The sequence below is a fragment of the Phodopus roborovskii genome, unplaced genomic scaffold, assembly GCF_943737965.1.
Source record: "Phodopus roborovskii unplaced genomic scaffold, PHOROB, whole genome shotgun sequence".
In the NCBI taxonomy this organism is placed as follows: Eukaryota; Metazoa; Chordata; class Mammalia; order Rodentia; family Cricetidae; genus Phodopus; species Phodopus roborovskii.
Window position 1 is genome coordinate 31012834 of NW_026126418.1, and position 14034 is coordinate 31026867.

The 14034-nt window shown below is 43.8% G+C and overlaps 1 protein-coding gene across 1 annotated transcript in view; it reads left to right on the forward strand.

Moving 5' to 3' along the window:
• Nucleotides 1–238: 238 nt before the first annotated feature.
• Nucleotides 239–14034, forward strand: part of Chn1 (chimerin 1) — a 144626-nt gene continuing 130830 nt past the window's right edge. The window contains 2 exon segments of the mRNA XM_051184459.1: nucleotides 239–295; nucleotides 297–471. Of these exon segments, the coding sequence (XP_051040416.1) occupies nucleotides 254–295; nucleotides 297–471 (217 nt within the window). The 5' untranslated portion in view covers nucleotides 239–253.

Below are 14034 nucleotides of genomic sequence, written 5' to 3' on the forward strand. Positions count from 1 at the left end.
CGCCGCCTCCGCCTCCGGGGGGGGGGGGCGCAGCCTCACTCCACGCGAAGCGGATGGGGCGCGCCCTCGCGGGCCGCGCGCGCGCCCGTTGCCATGGTAACGCTCGCCGGGCCGCCCGAGGGGCCCGCGGGAGAGCGGCGAGCTCTGGCAAGATGGCGTCCGCGAGGTCGCGGGGTGCGCAGTGAGCGCCGGCCGCCGTCGCTCCGCCCGGCCCGCCGCGCCTCAGGACCGCCCGCGCGCGCCCCGCGGGCCCATGGCGGCGACAGGTGCGGGCGCGCGGCGGGTTGCCGGGCTGCCGCGGGCCGGGCGCGCCCCTCGCTAACGCGCGCGTAACTTTTCCTCGCCGCGGCCCCCCGCGGCCTCGGCGCCACGCCCCCCGGGCCGCCGCCCCGCCGAGGTGCCGTGTGCCGGCCGCCGCGGGAGCGAGGAGCGCCGGGCGGCGCGGCTCCACCATGGCCCTGACCCTGTTCGGTGAGTGCGGTCCCCGGCTCCCCGCCGCGGGTGGGCTGCGCCCCGGAGTCGCGTGCGGGACCGGGGGGCGCGGGGCGGGCCGGCCGCTGAGTCGGGGCTCCCGGAGCGCGGCCCCGCGCGCCGCTCCCATTGTCTCCTCTCAAGCAGGGCCGATGGGCGTGAGCTCTCGGGCCAGTCCTAGGGTCGTGGTAAAGGCACGGTGGCCCCCAGACGTGCCAACTTGAGAGGGAAGTTGGCTAGTTGTTTGCAAACCAATTTTTTCCCAAGTCGGTAAATAAAGATCCTGGAAAGTTTATTTATTTTGATCAAGATATGAGAGCATCCCTGGCATCTCTAGAATTGCCCTGTCCATGTGTTGCTTCCTACTGGATTGTTGGGCATTTTGGGGGTGGAGGGGGACTCGGTACAAGGCATTCATTGGCAAGGAGAATAATATGTGAACTTAATTTGATATTGGTTAAGATTGAAAGTGTGTGCCCTGATGAAAGAGGACACAAGAAAGTTGGTTACTGGAAGGTAACTGATCAGAATTGTAATTTTGAATATTGGTTGGGAAATGTTTTTTTGTAGATGTAGTTACTGTAACACTATTGTTTCAGTGGCTAAGGCGGTTTGCAATGACAGTGTGTTGGGAACAAACACTGATAAGGTACATTGTTTCCTTTTACAAAAACAGACTTTGGTACATCATTTCAATAGAATTTAGTATATCAAACTTAGATTTGCAAATAATAGTTTTTCAAAATAGTAAAGTACAATGATGTATTACCGATAGCCATGAGAACATATCTCATAAGTTATCCAGCATATGTAGTTTCCAGTTAAGTTTTAATTATGTCATCTGATCGGGCATGTTATGTTGTCACATACCATAAATGCTTTTTGTTGTAAATACTTCCAAGTGAATCCAGCTGCTGGAGTCAGTTACTTCTGTTTCTTCTTTCACTGAAAAATAAAATCCAATTGTTGTTTTGCACTACCTTGTATTTAATCTGTATTATTTAGCGGCAATGGGGCTTTTTTGTACAAAGATCAAAGATTACAAATGATATACAGCTGATATATATATATATATATATATATATATATATATATATATATGAATCAATGGTGGTAGCAGATTAACAACTGTTGCAGCTAATACATAGCAGTAAGATTTCCAAAGGAAGATCTTTTCAAAATTGTGTCTGATTCAATTAATCTGCCCTGGTTCCTAGTGAGATATTCTGCATTTTTAAGGAGTTCAAAAGTAAGTTGTACTCATCTAGTACTTTTTAGATCATTGACAGTCCCAATAAATAAAGCAGTTAAACTGGAAAACAACACTCCAAGGATTCCTAAATTGGGAGCCTTAACCTAGGTGGAAATATGGAAAAGAAGGGTGTGGTATTCTTATTCTACCTGTGTGAAAACCCCCGCTGTGAATTTCTTGTTTCTGTATTCTAATGTATAGGTGGGAAAAATAGAATTCAGTTTACAGAAATTCACTTTGTTACATTGTGAATGTGGGTATATTGTAAAGCATACCTCTGAACAGAAAGAAATAAGGGTGAGAGGGAGGAGGGGAGAGGGAGAGGGAGAGACTTGACTCTAGCCAAGGTGTCAGGATTATAGGAATGAGCCACCACACCCACTTTTTTTTCCCCCTCTTTCCTCCTCCCTCTTTCTTCTTTGTGTTGCCGAAACAGCTGTTTTTAACTGTGTTGGTGGCAGACTACACTTGTGTATCCTCTGTATATCTGTTAAATGTAGATGCTTTTCTCAAAGTCTGGAGGGCAGGGGCTTTTTACAGGGACACTCATTATAATTCTCTTAGCCTCACACACACGTTTGAGAGCTATTAAATTACAGGAAAATTCTAGGAGATTGGATCATCTTTGCCCAATTCACAAAAATGTCTTGCATATGTGAAGAGAAGTACCCCAAAGTTAGACGAAATGGGTTTTATTTTAGAGTTTACTGCCATTTACAGTGTTTAGAAGCACTTCTTGTCTTTTCATTCAGTCTTTTGGGAGTAGGAAGAGGAGGTGCTCATGGCCTACATCATGCTACACCCTAGCCTGTTTTTCTTTCCTTAATTCTGTTTTTGTTTTGTTTTTGAGACAGGGCCTTGAACTCCTCAGTCCTCCTGCCTTAGTCTCCAGTAGGCTAAGACTACAAGTACATTTACTCTTGATGACCAATTGACAGGATCAATGGTAAAATTCTGTGAGATGGTGATAAGGATGTGTGTAGTATGATTAATAAAAACCCAGAGACAGATACTGGGTTCAAGCTGAAGATTAGTGAAGCAAAGCAGCCAAGCCACCAGAGATCTCTAACCTCTACCAAGGCTGGGAAGACCCTGTCCTCAACGTGGCTGGAAACTAATTGCCCAAGACTGAATGTTTGGGCTCTGAGACCCTGCTCCTGACTTATATACCTCTCTAGTGTTGGTATTAAAGGCGTGCACTACCACTGCTCGGCTTCTATGGCTACTAGTGCGGCTGCTGGGATTAAAGGTGCCTGACCTCTATGGCTGTGACTAGCTTTGCATTCTGACCTCCAGGCAAGGTTTATTAGACCATAAACAATATGTCACTACAGATGTAGGGATAGGAAAGGAGGTTAAGTCAATGTCCTGTCAGTCATCGGTGAGAGCTCAACAGTTTGTACCTGTGGCTTCCCAGAATACACTGCTGGCTGGCTGTCTGCCTTGATGTTGTTGGTTTACACCAGCCACAAAAGAGTACGGTCTAGTTATTCAACTTATGTCTTAAATTTTCATTTACACTTTTCATAGATATAGTATTTTTATTGGTAATTACTAGAAGTTAATTTAGCTAATTTTAGAAGCTCTTAGTGTTTCAGTGTGTATATGTGCACCTGTTTGTCAGCGTGTAGTATGTGTGCACATGTGTGTGCATGTGTGTGAGCCTGAGTACATTCATGTGTGTGTATATGTTCATGTAGAGGCCAGAGGTCAACAATAGGTATAATTCCTTGGGAACCATGCTTCATGATTATGTGTTTGTACCATTATGCATTTAAAACTCCGGTGTAGTCCCTTAGGTTCCTTTTAACCTTTTGTTCAAGCAGGGTCTCTCACTGAGTGGAACTTTGCCAAGCTTGTCAGTAGCTCTAGGGATCCACCTGCTTCCATTTGTCAACATAGGTTTTCAGGATCTGAACTCAGGATAAGCATCCTGTGAGGCAAGATCTTTACCTGCTAAGTTATCTCTCCCTACTGAGTGTGAGTGTGTGTGTATGTGTGTGTAGTATATGTGTGTGTATGGTATATATGTATAATATATGTGTTTGTGTGCAATCTACTGTTCATGCACACAGGGCAGTCAGAGGGCGTCTTCCTTTTTCACTTTCCAACTTACATTTTGAGGCAGAGTATTGTTTTTAATATAAATATCAATTTTAGGAGTTTACCAATAAAGACTCAGGAGTCAGATGCTGGGGGTGGGGTGGGGTAAACCTGCTAGCTCAGAGCAACCAGCTGACCTTCCTCCTTAGCTGGCATCTCAGAAAGAGCTTCCCTTCTGCCATGCCAAACAAAAAAGGACCACCAAACTCGAAGTCTCTCCTCACTACTTCTGTGTGTTTCTCTATCTGTTTCCCGTACTCCCTCTAACTCTCTCTGGCTGCTTCCTGTCAACTAGTTGCTGGCTATGCCTTTTGACTCAAGATTGATTTTACTTAACAAAATCTTTACCTGCTAAGTTATCTCTCAGCGCACATTCATGAGTGTGTGTGTGTGTATGGTATATGTGTTTGTATAGTATATGTGTTTGTGTACAATCTACTGTTCATGCACACGGGGCAGAGGGCATCTTCCTTGAGACAGAGTTTACAGTATGATCAAGTATCCCAAAACAGCAGAGTCTGTCACTGAACCTGGAGCTCATTGTTTCAGTTAGAGTGGTTGACTGACAAACCCCAAAGATCCTCCTGTCCCCCTAGGTGTGTGCTGCTACACCCACTTTTACATGGGTGCAGGGGATCCAAACTCAGATCCTTATGCTTCCCCAACAAGCACTTTGCCACTTTGCCCAACTTCCTCTCTTAGTTTTGGAGGCAATCTCACTGTCACTCCGGGTGCTGTGCAGGCTAGACTGGCCAGCCAGAAAGTCTTGGGGGGCCCTCCTCCCCATGCCTCTAGACATAGGATATAGGAACTGGCTTCTAGTCTTGATTTTTTTCCCCTGGAGGCTGGAGATTGAACTCAGGTCTCTATACTTTTGGGGCAGGCACTTTACCTTGTGTTTCCAGCCCTAACGGTTTTTTCATTTTCACTTTTGAAAACTTGAATATACATTGAAAATTGTCATCATTGAAAATTCAGAGATGTGAACCAGTTTTTCTCCACCTTTCAAATGAATCCATGGCTCACTGTCAACCCTGATATATTTTATTTTTTTATTTTAAAATTACATTTACTTACTTATGGGAGAGGAAGGAGAAAGGAGCATGCTAGGGTACCTGTGCAGAGGTCAGAGAACATCTTTTGGGAGTCAGTTCTCTCAACCTGTGAGACCTGGGGATTACATTATCAGAAGGCTTGGCAGCAAGTGCATCCATCTGTTGAGCAGCTAGCTATCTTACTGATACAAAGTTAGCTTTTTGTTTGTTGGTTTGTTTTTGATCAGGGTCCCTCTGTGTAGCCTTGGCTGTCCTGGAACTTAACAAAGATCAACCTGCCTCTGCCTCTCAAGTGCTAAAAATAAAGGTGTGAGCCAACACTGCCAGGCCAGTTATTGTTTTGTTCTTGGGATTGAACCCAAGACCTCGTACATGGCAGGCGAACATTCTACTGAGTCACATCTCCAGTTTGACACAATATTAAAATCCTTGTCTCAAAAATTAGCCAGACATTTTCCAGATAGGTTCATCTCACTGGTTTTGCACATTTGGCCTACAAATCTCATTGCAATGTGCAGGGTGCGTGGGGCCTTCTGTGGTACTGATTGTCTTTTTAGGACTCTAGTACCTACTTGAAGTTCACACACCATGGCTCTTTAGTCACTCATGTACACCTTGGACATTTTGCTGGAATCTACAGATAGGGGAGCACTTGTTCATTAATAATTACTAGGTTAGTAGGAAAGTCTGAGATCATCTAGTTTTGGCCTTTTTGCTGCCGTGCCTGACAGGATGTTGTGACAGGCCACACCTGGAGAGCCCTAGTTGGCAGAACTGGTGAATTTCCATCCTACTAGGTCATCCTTTGGCAAGGATCTCATCAGCTATAGCTTAAGGGGCTGTGGTTTCTACCAGGCCAGTGATGAGGTTGGGTGTTCAGTGCAATCCCTGCGTGACTGAACCTTGAATAATGCTTGTCTGTCTTGGTAGTTGGTGTTGGTGCTGTCTCACCCCCACTATCCTTAGTTGCCATGTTATAACCGTAGGTCTCTACTGCACTTTCTTATCAGTTGTGGTGGTTTGGAGGAGAATGCCGCCAAAGGCTCTTATATAGCTGAATACCTGATCCCAAGATGGTGGAACCATTTGAAAAGAATTAGAAAGTGTGGCCTTGTAGGTGGCATGGTATGACTAGGGGTGGAATTTGAGATTTCAAAAGACTTGTGCAGTTTCCAGTGAGTTCTCTCTGTCTTGTAGTTATGCATCAATATGTAACTGTCAGCTGTTCCTGCTACCATGCCTTTGCTCTGTCATCATGGACTGTGGTAGTTTGAATGTAATTGGCCCCATAATCTCACAGGGAGTGGCACTATTAGGAAGTGTGGCTTTGTTGGACTGGGTATGGCCTTGTTGGAGGAAGTGTGTCACTGTGGCGGCAGGCTTTAGGGTTTCCTATGCTCAGGATACCGCCCAATGTCTTAGTTGACTTCCTGTTGCCTGCAAGATATAGTTCACACAGACACTACAGTACCATGTCTGCCTGCATGCCTCCATCCTCCCTGCCATGATGATAATGGACTGAACCTCTGAAAGTGTAAGCTCCACCCCAATTAAATGTTTTCTTTGTAAGAGTTGCTGTGGTCATGGTGTCTTTTCACAGCAGTAGAAACCCTAACTAAGACATGAACCCTAATCCTCCAAAACGTCTAAATTAAATACTTTCTTCGAGACAGTTTCTCTGTGTAGCTCTGGTTGTCCTGGAACTCACTATGTAGACCAGGCAGTCCTCAAACTCAGGGATCTGGTCTGGTCCGTGCTTGGAAGGAGGAGTGTGGGTTGAGGAAAGAATTAGACTAGAGACGAGATAAGGTCCAGAGGGGGCACCCAGTGAATACCAGGATCAGCTCCAAGTTTATTACTCAAAGCTCTTACAGAACCCAGATCAAAAGGGGGGAAGGCAAATGACTTTCTCTCCAAGATACAAAGAACAAACAGATGTAATTACCTTCTCAATACCCAAAACATCAAGTAACAGTAAGACATACAACAGCCACACCTTAGGCCAAATACTCTGTGGATTTAACCTTGAAGGAGCAATAATGGGCCCGGACACCTGTCTCTGCCTCCCAAGTGTTAGGGTTAAAGTTGTGTGCCCCTACTGCCAGGCACATGGCTTTCTTTTATAAATTTCCTTGTTCATGGGTCTTATCACAGCAATAGAAAAGTCACTAAACCAAGTTGGTACCAGGGAATGGGCTATTGCTGTGACATGCCTGATCCAGTTCTCTTTTGGAGGAATGTGAAGACTTTGAGACTTTTGGAGGGAAGTAAGTGAACACTGTAAGTGGGTCTTAATGGGCTGGGAAGACATTAGTGCTCACAGCCCAGCTCAGGATGTTTCAGAGGAGAACGATATTAGCAGCTGGGCTAGAGATATTCTTATCCTGAGAGACTGCCTGAAGCTAAATTGAAAAGTATCAGATTAATTTCCTTGGTGGAGATTTCAAGACAGCCTAATATGGACTCTGTCACATGGTTATTAGTAATCACTATTGTGAAAGTTTACAATGTAAAAGAGCAAGCTGGGCAAAAAGAAATACAAAATGTAGTTTGGGGAGAAAAATAGCACCATGAAATTTACAGAAACCAAAACTCTGCTAGAAGAGATGACAAGATTAAAGAAAGGCCAGATCTGAAATGGAATACACCATGAAATTTACAGAAACCAAAACTCTGCTAGAAGAGATGACAAGATTAAAGAAAGGCCAGATCTGAAATGGAATAAAGGGAGGGGTGACCTTTGTACAAAGGAAAGGCCTGAGGAGTTTCTGCTTTTGAAAATGGACAACAGAGAAAAGCTGCTGATTTGAGTTGGGAGTGCTGCTGAGGCCCGGTGTGTGGCAGGAGAGTCCCTGCTTGGAGCCTGGAGAGGCCATTTCCTGAAGCAGTGAAAGGAGCCTGGATTGGGTTGGAGCCCTGGTATGTCTGCTGAGGAGAGCTTCCAACAGGGTGTGGAACCAGCCCAAGAGAAAGAAGTGTTGTCACTAAAGCTAGAAGGGCAGAGCCATCTAAGTCCTCAAGACATCAGCCACGGAGTTACAGTTTTTGGTCTTACTTTGGCTCAGTATTTTCTCCTGATGGCCTGATTCTCTTTTGGAATGTGCCACTGTATGTCAGAGCTGTGTAATTTGCTTTTTGATTTTACAGGGGGATGCAGTTAAGAGAGAGCCTTTTGCATCCTAAGATACTTTGGACTTTTAAGAAGTGTGGAGCTGTGAAAGCTGTGAGGACTTCTGAAGTTGTATTGAGTATATTTTGCCTTATGATATGGGTACAAGCCTGTGGGGGACAGGATATGGAATGTGGTGGTTTGAATGAGAATGGCTCCCATAGGCTCAGATATTTGACTGATTGGCTCCTCATTGGTGGAACTGTTTTGGGAAGAATTAGGAGGAGTGGCCTTATTGGAGGAAGTTGTCACTGGAGCCCCAAATTAAACACTTTTTCTAGTCAGTCATGGTGCTTTGTCACAGTAACAGAGAAATTACTAAAACACCATTTTTTTCTCAGCCCCTTGGCCACAGAAAGAGTTCATTGTCTTAGTTTATATAGGATTTGTCACTGTCCTGACACACCTGCTTATAGGCACTTCTATAGAAGTACTTCAGAGCAGTAAAGTGGGAATGGGGTGTGTGTGTGTGTGTGTGTGTGTGTGTGTGTGTGTGTGTGTACACACACACGTGTGCCTGTTGCCTGTGGTTATCAGAAGAGGACATTTTATCCCTTTGAACTGGAGTTACAGATGTTGTGAGCTACCATGTGGGTGCTAGAACTGGATCTCTACAAGAATATTAAGTATACTTAACTACTGAGCCATCTCCAGCCTCTCTGCTGACATTTTTAAAATCTTTACTAATTCTAAAAAATATGAGAAGGCAGCCTAGCCTGATGGTCAGAACCCATCTGCCTTTCTCAGTGTTTTAGATTTTCATCTGTCATCAAAACCACTGCCCTAATTAAAATTTCTCCTCATTCTTTATTTAAATTTATGCTATTTTTTACATACATTGGTGTTTTGCCATGAGTGTTGGGTCCCCTGGAACTGGAATTACAGTTATGAGCCACCATGTGAATGCTGGGAATTGACCTGCGTCCTCTGGAAGAGCAGTCAGTGCTCTTAGTCACTGAGCCATCTCTCCAGCCCCCAGTCTTTTTTTTTTTTTAAACTGATGTCAAAATCTTAATGTTTTTCCTGGCGTGGTGGCGCATGCCTTTAATCCCAGCACTTGGGAAGCAGAGGCAGGCAGATCTTTGTGAGTTTGAGGCCAACCTGATCTACACAGTGAGTTCCAGGACAGCCAGGGATACACAGAGAAACCCTGTCTCAAAAACAAAACAAAATATTTCAGTTTTAAAAGTTGTCTTTTAATCTAGTATCATGTAAAAAAGGGAAAAGAGTCACAGTTGTTACAAACTCTGATGTTTACATCTGTGTGCTACATGTAAAGGACTATTGATGACACACATCTGCCCCTTCAGGTCACTATTCTATTAAAAGCCTAATTGTTGGAGGTAGAAGTTGGGGACATGTACAGTTACAAAAAGTTAATGTTTGTAGTTAAAAGAATTTTTAACTTTTTCACATCCATTTTTGTTAACATTTTCTGTTTTAACATCATTCTTCCCACATAGACTGATTTTTCTCTGCTGTTCTATGCAGGGAAACTTAGGGCACCAGAGGTGCACTTCCACTTCTGACTGCATCTCTTTACAGACCGTGGGCGTCTTATTCGTGTAGAAAAGGAGAAAGTGGCTAGGAGTGGTGGTGTGCTTTTATAATCACAGGACATGGGAGTCTGAGGCAGGAGGATCATCAGGAGTTTGAGGCTAGCTTGAATTACTTGCTGAAACCCTGTCTTGGGATGTGGGGGGGGGGAATGATGAATTATTTGCCTTTTAATTTAATCTCTGAAAGCTACTTCTGTATTTTAGTCTAATTTAAAACAAATATAAGAAAAAAATGGTAGAAAATACTCTTTGAGCATACCTTCTAGGTTGTAGTAATGGTTCCAAAGAGATGGCATAAACAAAATAAGTTGTTCTTTTTTAACCAGGTTGGTGTGACATGGGGATTGCACTTTGCTGTTATCTTGAGACAACTGAACCAAAGAGGACCTTGCTGGGGCTCAGCTGGTATAATTTCTCTCAGTCTCTCTAAGTGGTTTTCCTCGATGTGGCTAAGGGATGCTTCCTTAATCTCATAATAAGGGACAACATTTATCTTTGAAATATGTAAATGACACAAAGTCAGTAAACTTTTTGTGTAAAAGCATAACTTATTCCTGCTTAGAAAATGGCTTCTGTAAGCTGTGATTGCTTCATTCATTCTAAGTACTGGGATTACAGGCATGAGCCACCACATCCAGATCTTTGATTTTTATTGATTGATATAAATCTTCCTTCCTGCCTTTCTGCCTTCCTGCCTTCCTTGCCTTCCCTCCCTCCACCCTCCATAGGGTTCCTCTGTGTAACCTTGGCTGTCCTGGAAGCTTCTGTAAACGTGGACTGGCCTCAAACTCAAAGAAATCCATCTGTCTCTGCCTCCTGAGTGCTGGGATTAGAGGAGTGGTACACCGCCTTCTGGCTGATGTAAATCTTACATCCTTTATTTGTGTGTGCTTTCCACTTTCACGTGGAGGTCAGAGGACAACTTGTGAGAATCGTTCTCACCTTCTACTGTGTGGTTTTGGGACCAAACTCTGGTCCTCAGTCATGGTAGCAAAGGACCTTACCTGCTGAGCCATCTCACTGACCTAATCTTACTCTTAAATGAAAGACAGGAAGAAAGTATTAGGACAGAGTGACCATATTTAACGCTGAAAATCATGTTAAATAGATTATGCCTGACAAAGTTATAATTTATATTCCTCCTTGGATTTTTGGTTATAAAAGGAAGTACTTCATGACAACCCTAAAAACCCACCTCAGTGACACTTTCAAAGGATGAATGTTACAGGATGTGATGTAGATTTCAGTTAAGTTCTAATTAGTAAAAGACCATCTGAGTTTAAAAAACATATGCCGAGATGAAATGAAAATTCACACCCTTTCCGCCATCAGTCTTGTGTAGCTCAGGCCCATCTCAGACTGTGTAGTCAATTCCCAGGTGTCCAGCCTTCATTTCTCAAGGATGGGATTACAGAAATGACTATCTCTTCTGCTGTCAAGCATACTGCAGTAGCATTAGAAGAATGGCTTTGTATCCAAGAACCTCTAAGACAATTTCATATTCATGCCTCTTTGTGTTATGAGCGGTTGTTTTAAATGGAGAAAAGTGTGCATTTGTTGAGAGGTAAGCTGTCAGTCATGATTTGTGGAGAGGGGATGGTGAGTCAGGGCAAGTGCATGGTGTGGCCCACAGCCACCTCATTGTTCTTCATCCAGCTGATCTGAAAGTTGTTCCTTTCTCTTTCATGACTTCGCCTTTCACGTTTAAATTGTATTCTTGAAGTAAGGCAAGAGAACCAAGACGTAGTCCAAGAAAGATCATTACTAGAATAGATTTCATGACCACACACTAAATGGGTCCTCTAGGCTCTGTAAGCAGCATCACTCCTTCCTGGTGTTCCGTTCTGACTTAGCATGCACCCTCAGCCTCTACTAAATGTGCCTTCTGTTTGCACCCTTGATGTGCATCTTGTCCCAGGCTCCATATGGCTATGAAATTACTTTGATAGAGGTGACAGGATTGCAGTGACTTGGTTAGATGGTGAATGCTGTAAATGTCTAAGGGTTATTCTTGACTGAGTATTTCCCCTGCAGAACTGTGTGACAAAGAAACTTCATGTCATGACAGTAAAGCTGAGGTGTGGTGTTTGCATGCTGCCTGTGAAGAGTACCATGTTAATTCTGCATAGAGCCTGAAATTTTAATGTATAGTCTGAGGATCTTGAAGAGGCAAGACAGGATACAGGGCAGGTATTTGATGGAGGAATTGCACTGTAAGAGAAAAGGAAGTCATTTTATTTTATTTAGAGGGTGAGGCATTACTAAAAAAGATTTTATGGAAGGTGGTGTAAGATACTAGACCATACTAAGAAACCACAGAGCATGCAAGGTTGGAGGAAGGGATAGGTGGTACCACTGAAAGGAAGTCAACACGTGACTGTGCTTTTGAGTAACTCTGGGGCTTCAGATGTGTTTCTGGTTTTTTATTTATTTATTATCTATTTGATGAATATTTATTGGGTGCCTAATATGAGCCAGATAAGTATTAGCTTCTGCCTTTAAAGAGTCCATATGTACAGTAGGGAAATCAGAGAAAAAAATGCATATAATATGCCAAGTGTCAGGAGCTGTGGGGCAGAGTAGAGCAGAGAGAGAGAGAGAGAGGTCCAGGTGGGTGTTTAGTCTCAGCAGCAGAGAAAGGACGCAGCAGCTGAGGACAGACAGGCAACTACAGTGTTGCCCTCAGCCAGGATCTGTTTCTAAATTAGAGATGTCTATTTCATTAAACTGGTGTTCATTTTCACTTCCACAGGACAAAGGATTTGCACATACATTAACTTGTTTGTTCATGTTTTCCTCCACAGTACAGAACATACATTATCAAAATGGCTGACTCACTTTTTCAGGGCTCTGAAAGTAAAAACAGTACAGTCTTTTGTCATAGTAAATATGCAGGCTACAGGCCTGTTAGTTTTCAAATTACTTTTACTATACGCGTTTAAACATTTTTATTTCATGTGGATTAAGTGCTTTTGTTTCTGTTATTTATTAGTACCTCTTGTTTATTCAGGAAGATTTGAGGTGACTCAGAAGATACGGTGCAGGAAGATAGAAAACAGTTAGTTTGTGGGGAAATTCATTTTTCTAGACTTGGTATCATTACTTTCTTTCTCTCCCCTGAATTGTTTCCCTTTATTATGATTATGCTTTGGACTCTTGTAATGATCATAAATAATCAACATTCTCCCATTACTGTTTTAGGAGTACAAAGAAACTGAACATAGTTGAAAGATGAGGTTGGTAGACAGTGAGAATTATGGGGACATAGTTGTAGTCTTTTGTTTGCTGAGGGTCTAGAACTTAACACAGCTAACAACATTTGTTAAAGCCCTGGCGTAAAGACACTTCCTAGCTGGGTGCCTTTAATGCCAACACTCAGGAGGCAAATGCAGGAACATATGCATATCTGAGTTCTACATAGTGAGTTCCAGGGCAGCCAGGGCTACACAGAGAACCCTGTTTTGAAAACCCAAAATGATGCCAGCACTTGAGAGACAGAGGCAGGTGGGTGTCTAAGGGATGTCAAAGAGTTCCGGGACAGCCTGGTCTATAGATCAAGTTCCAGGACAGCCAGAACTGTTTTACAGAGAAACCCTATTTCAGAAAGCAAAAACAAAAAGACTCTGTACATTTTATATAGAAATGTAACACGAATAATAAAAGACCCAGAGACAGATATTAGGGTTCAAGCTGAAGATCAGGAAAGCAAATCAGCCAAGCCACTAGCTCTCACCTCTAGCTCAGGCTGAAAGGGCTGATCCATACATGAGCTCTTCACCAAGTCTCAAACTGCTGCCTCTCCTCAGTGTGGCTGGAGAACAAATGCTTCAGTGTGGCTGGAGAATGAATGCTTTATACTGACTCTTTGCTCTTGTCTTTTATACCCTCTAGTGCTGGGATTAAAGGTGTGAGCTATAATTTTATATTATAGATCTGGGTGGCCTTGGACTCACAAAGCTCTGTCTACCTCTTAATCTTGAGTCCTAGGATTAATCGTGTGTACCACCGACTACCTTATATGCCCTCCTAGAGCCTTCATCTAGTAGTTGATGGAAGTAGAAGCAGACACCCACTGCTTAACACTGAGCCAAACTCCTGGAATCCAGTTGCAGAAAGGGAAGAGTGATGAGCAAAGGGGTCAAGACCATGCTGGAGAGACCCATAGAAACAGCTGATCTGAACAAGGGGGAGCTCATGGACCCCCGTCTGATAGCTGGGAAACCAGCATAGGACCAACACAGACCCCCTGAACGTGGGTGATGGTTGGGAAGACTGGGGAGTCTATGGGGCCTCTGGTAGTGGATCAGTATTTATCCCTAGTATACAAATGGACTTTGGGAGCCCATTCCACATAGAGGGATACCCTCTCAATCTAGACACATGAGGGAGGGCCTAGGCCCTGCTCCAAATGATATGACAGACTTT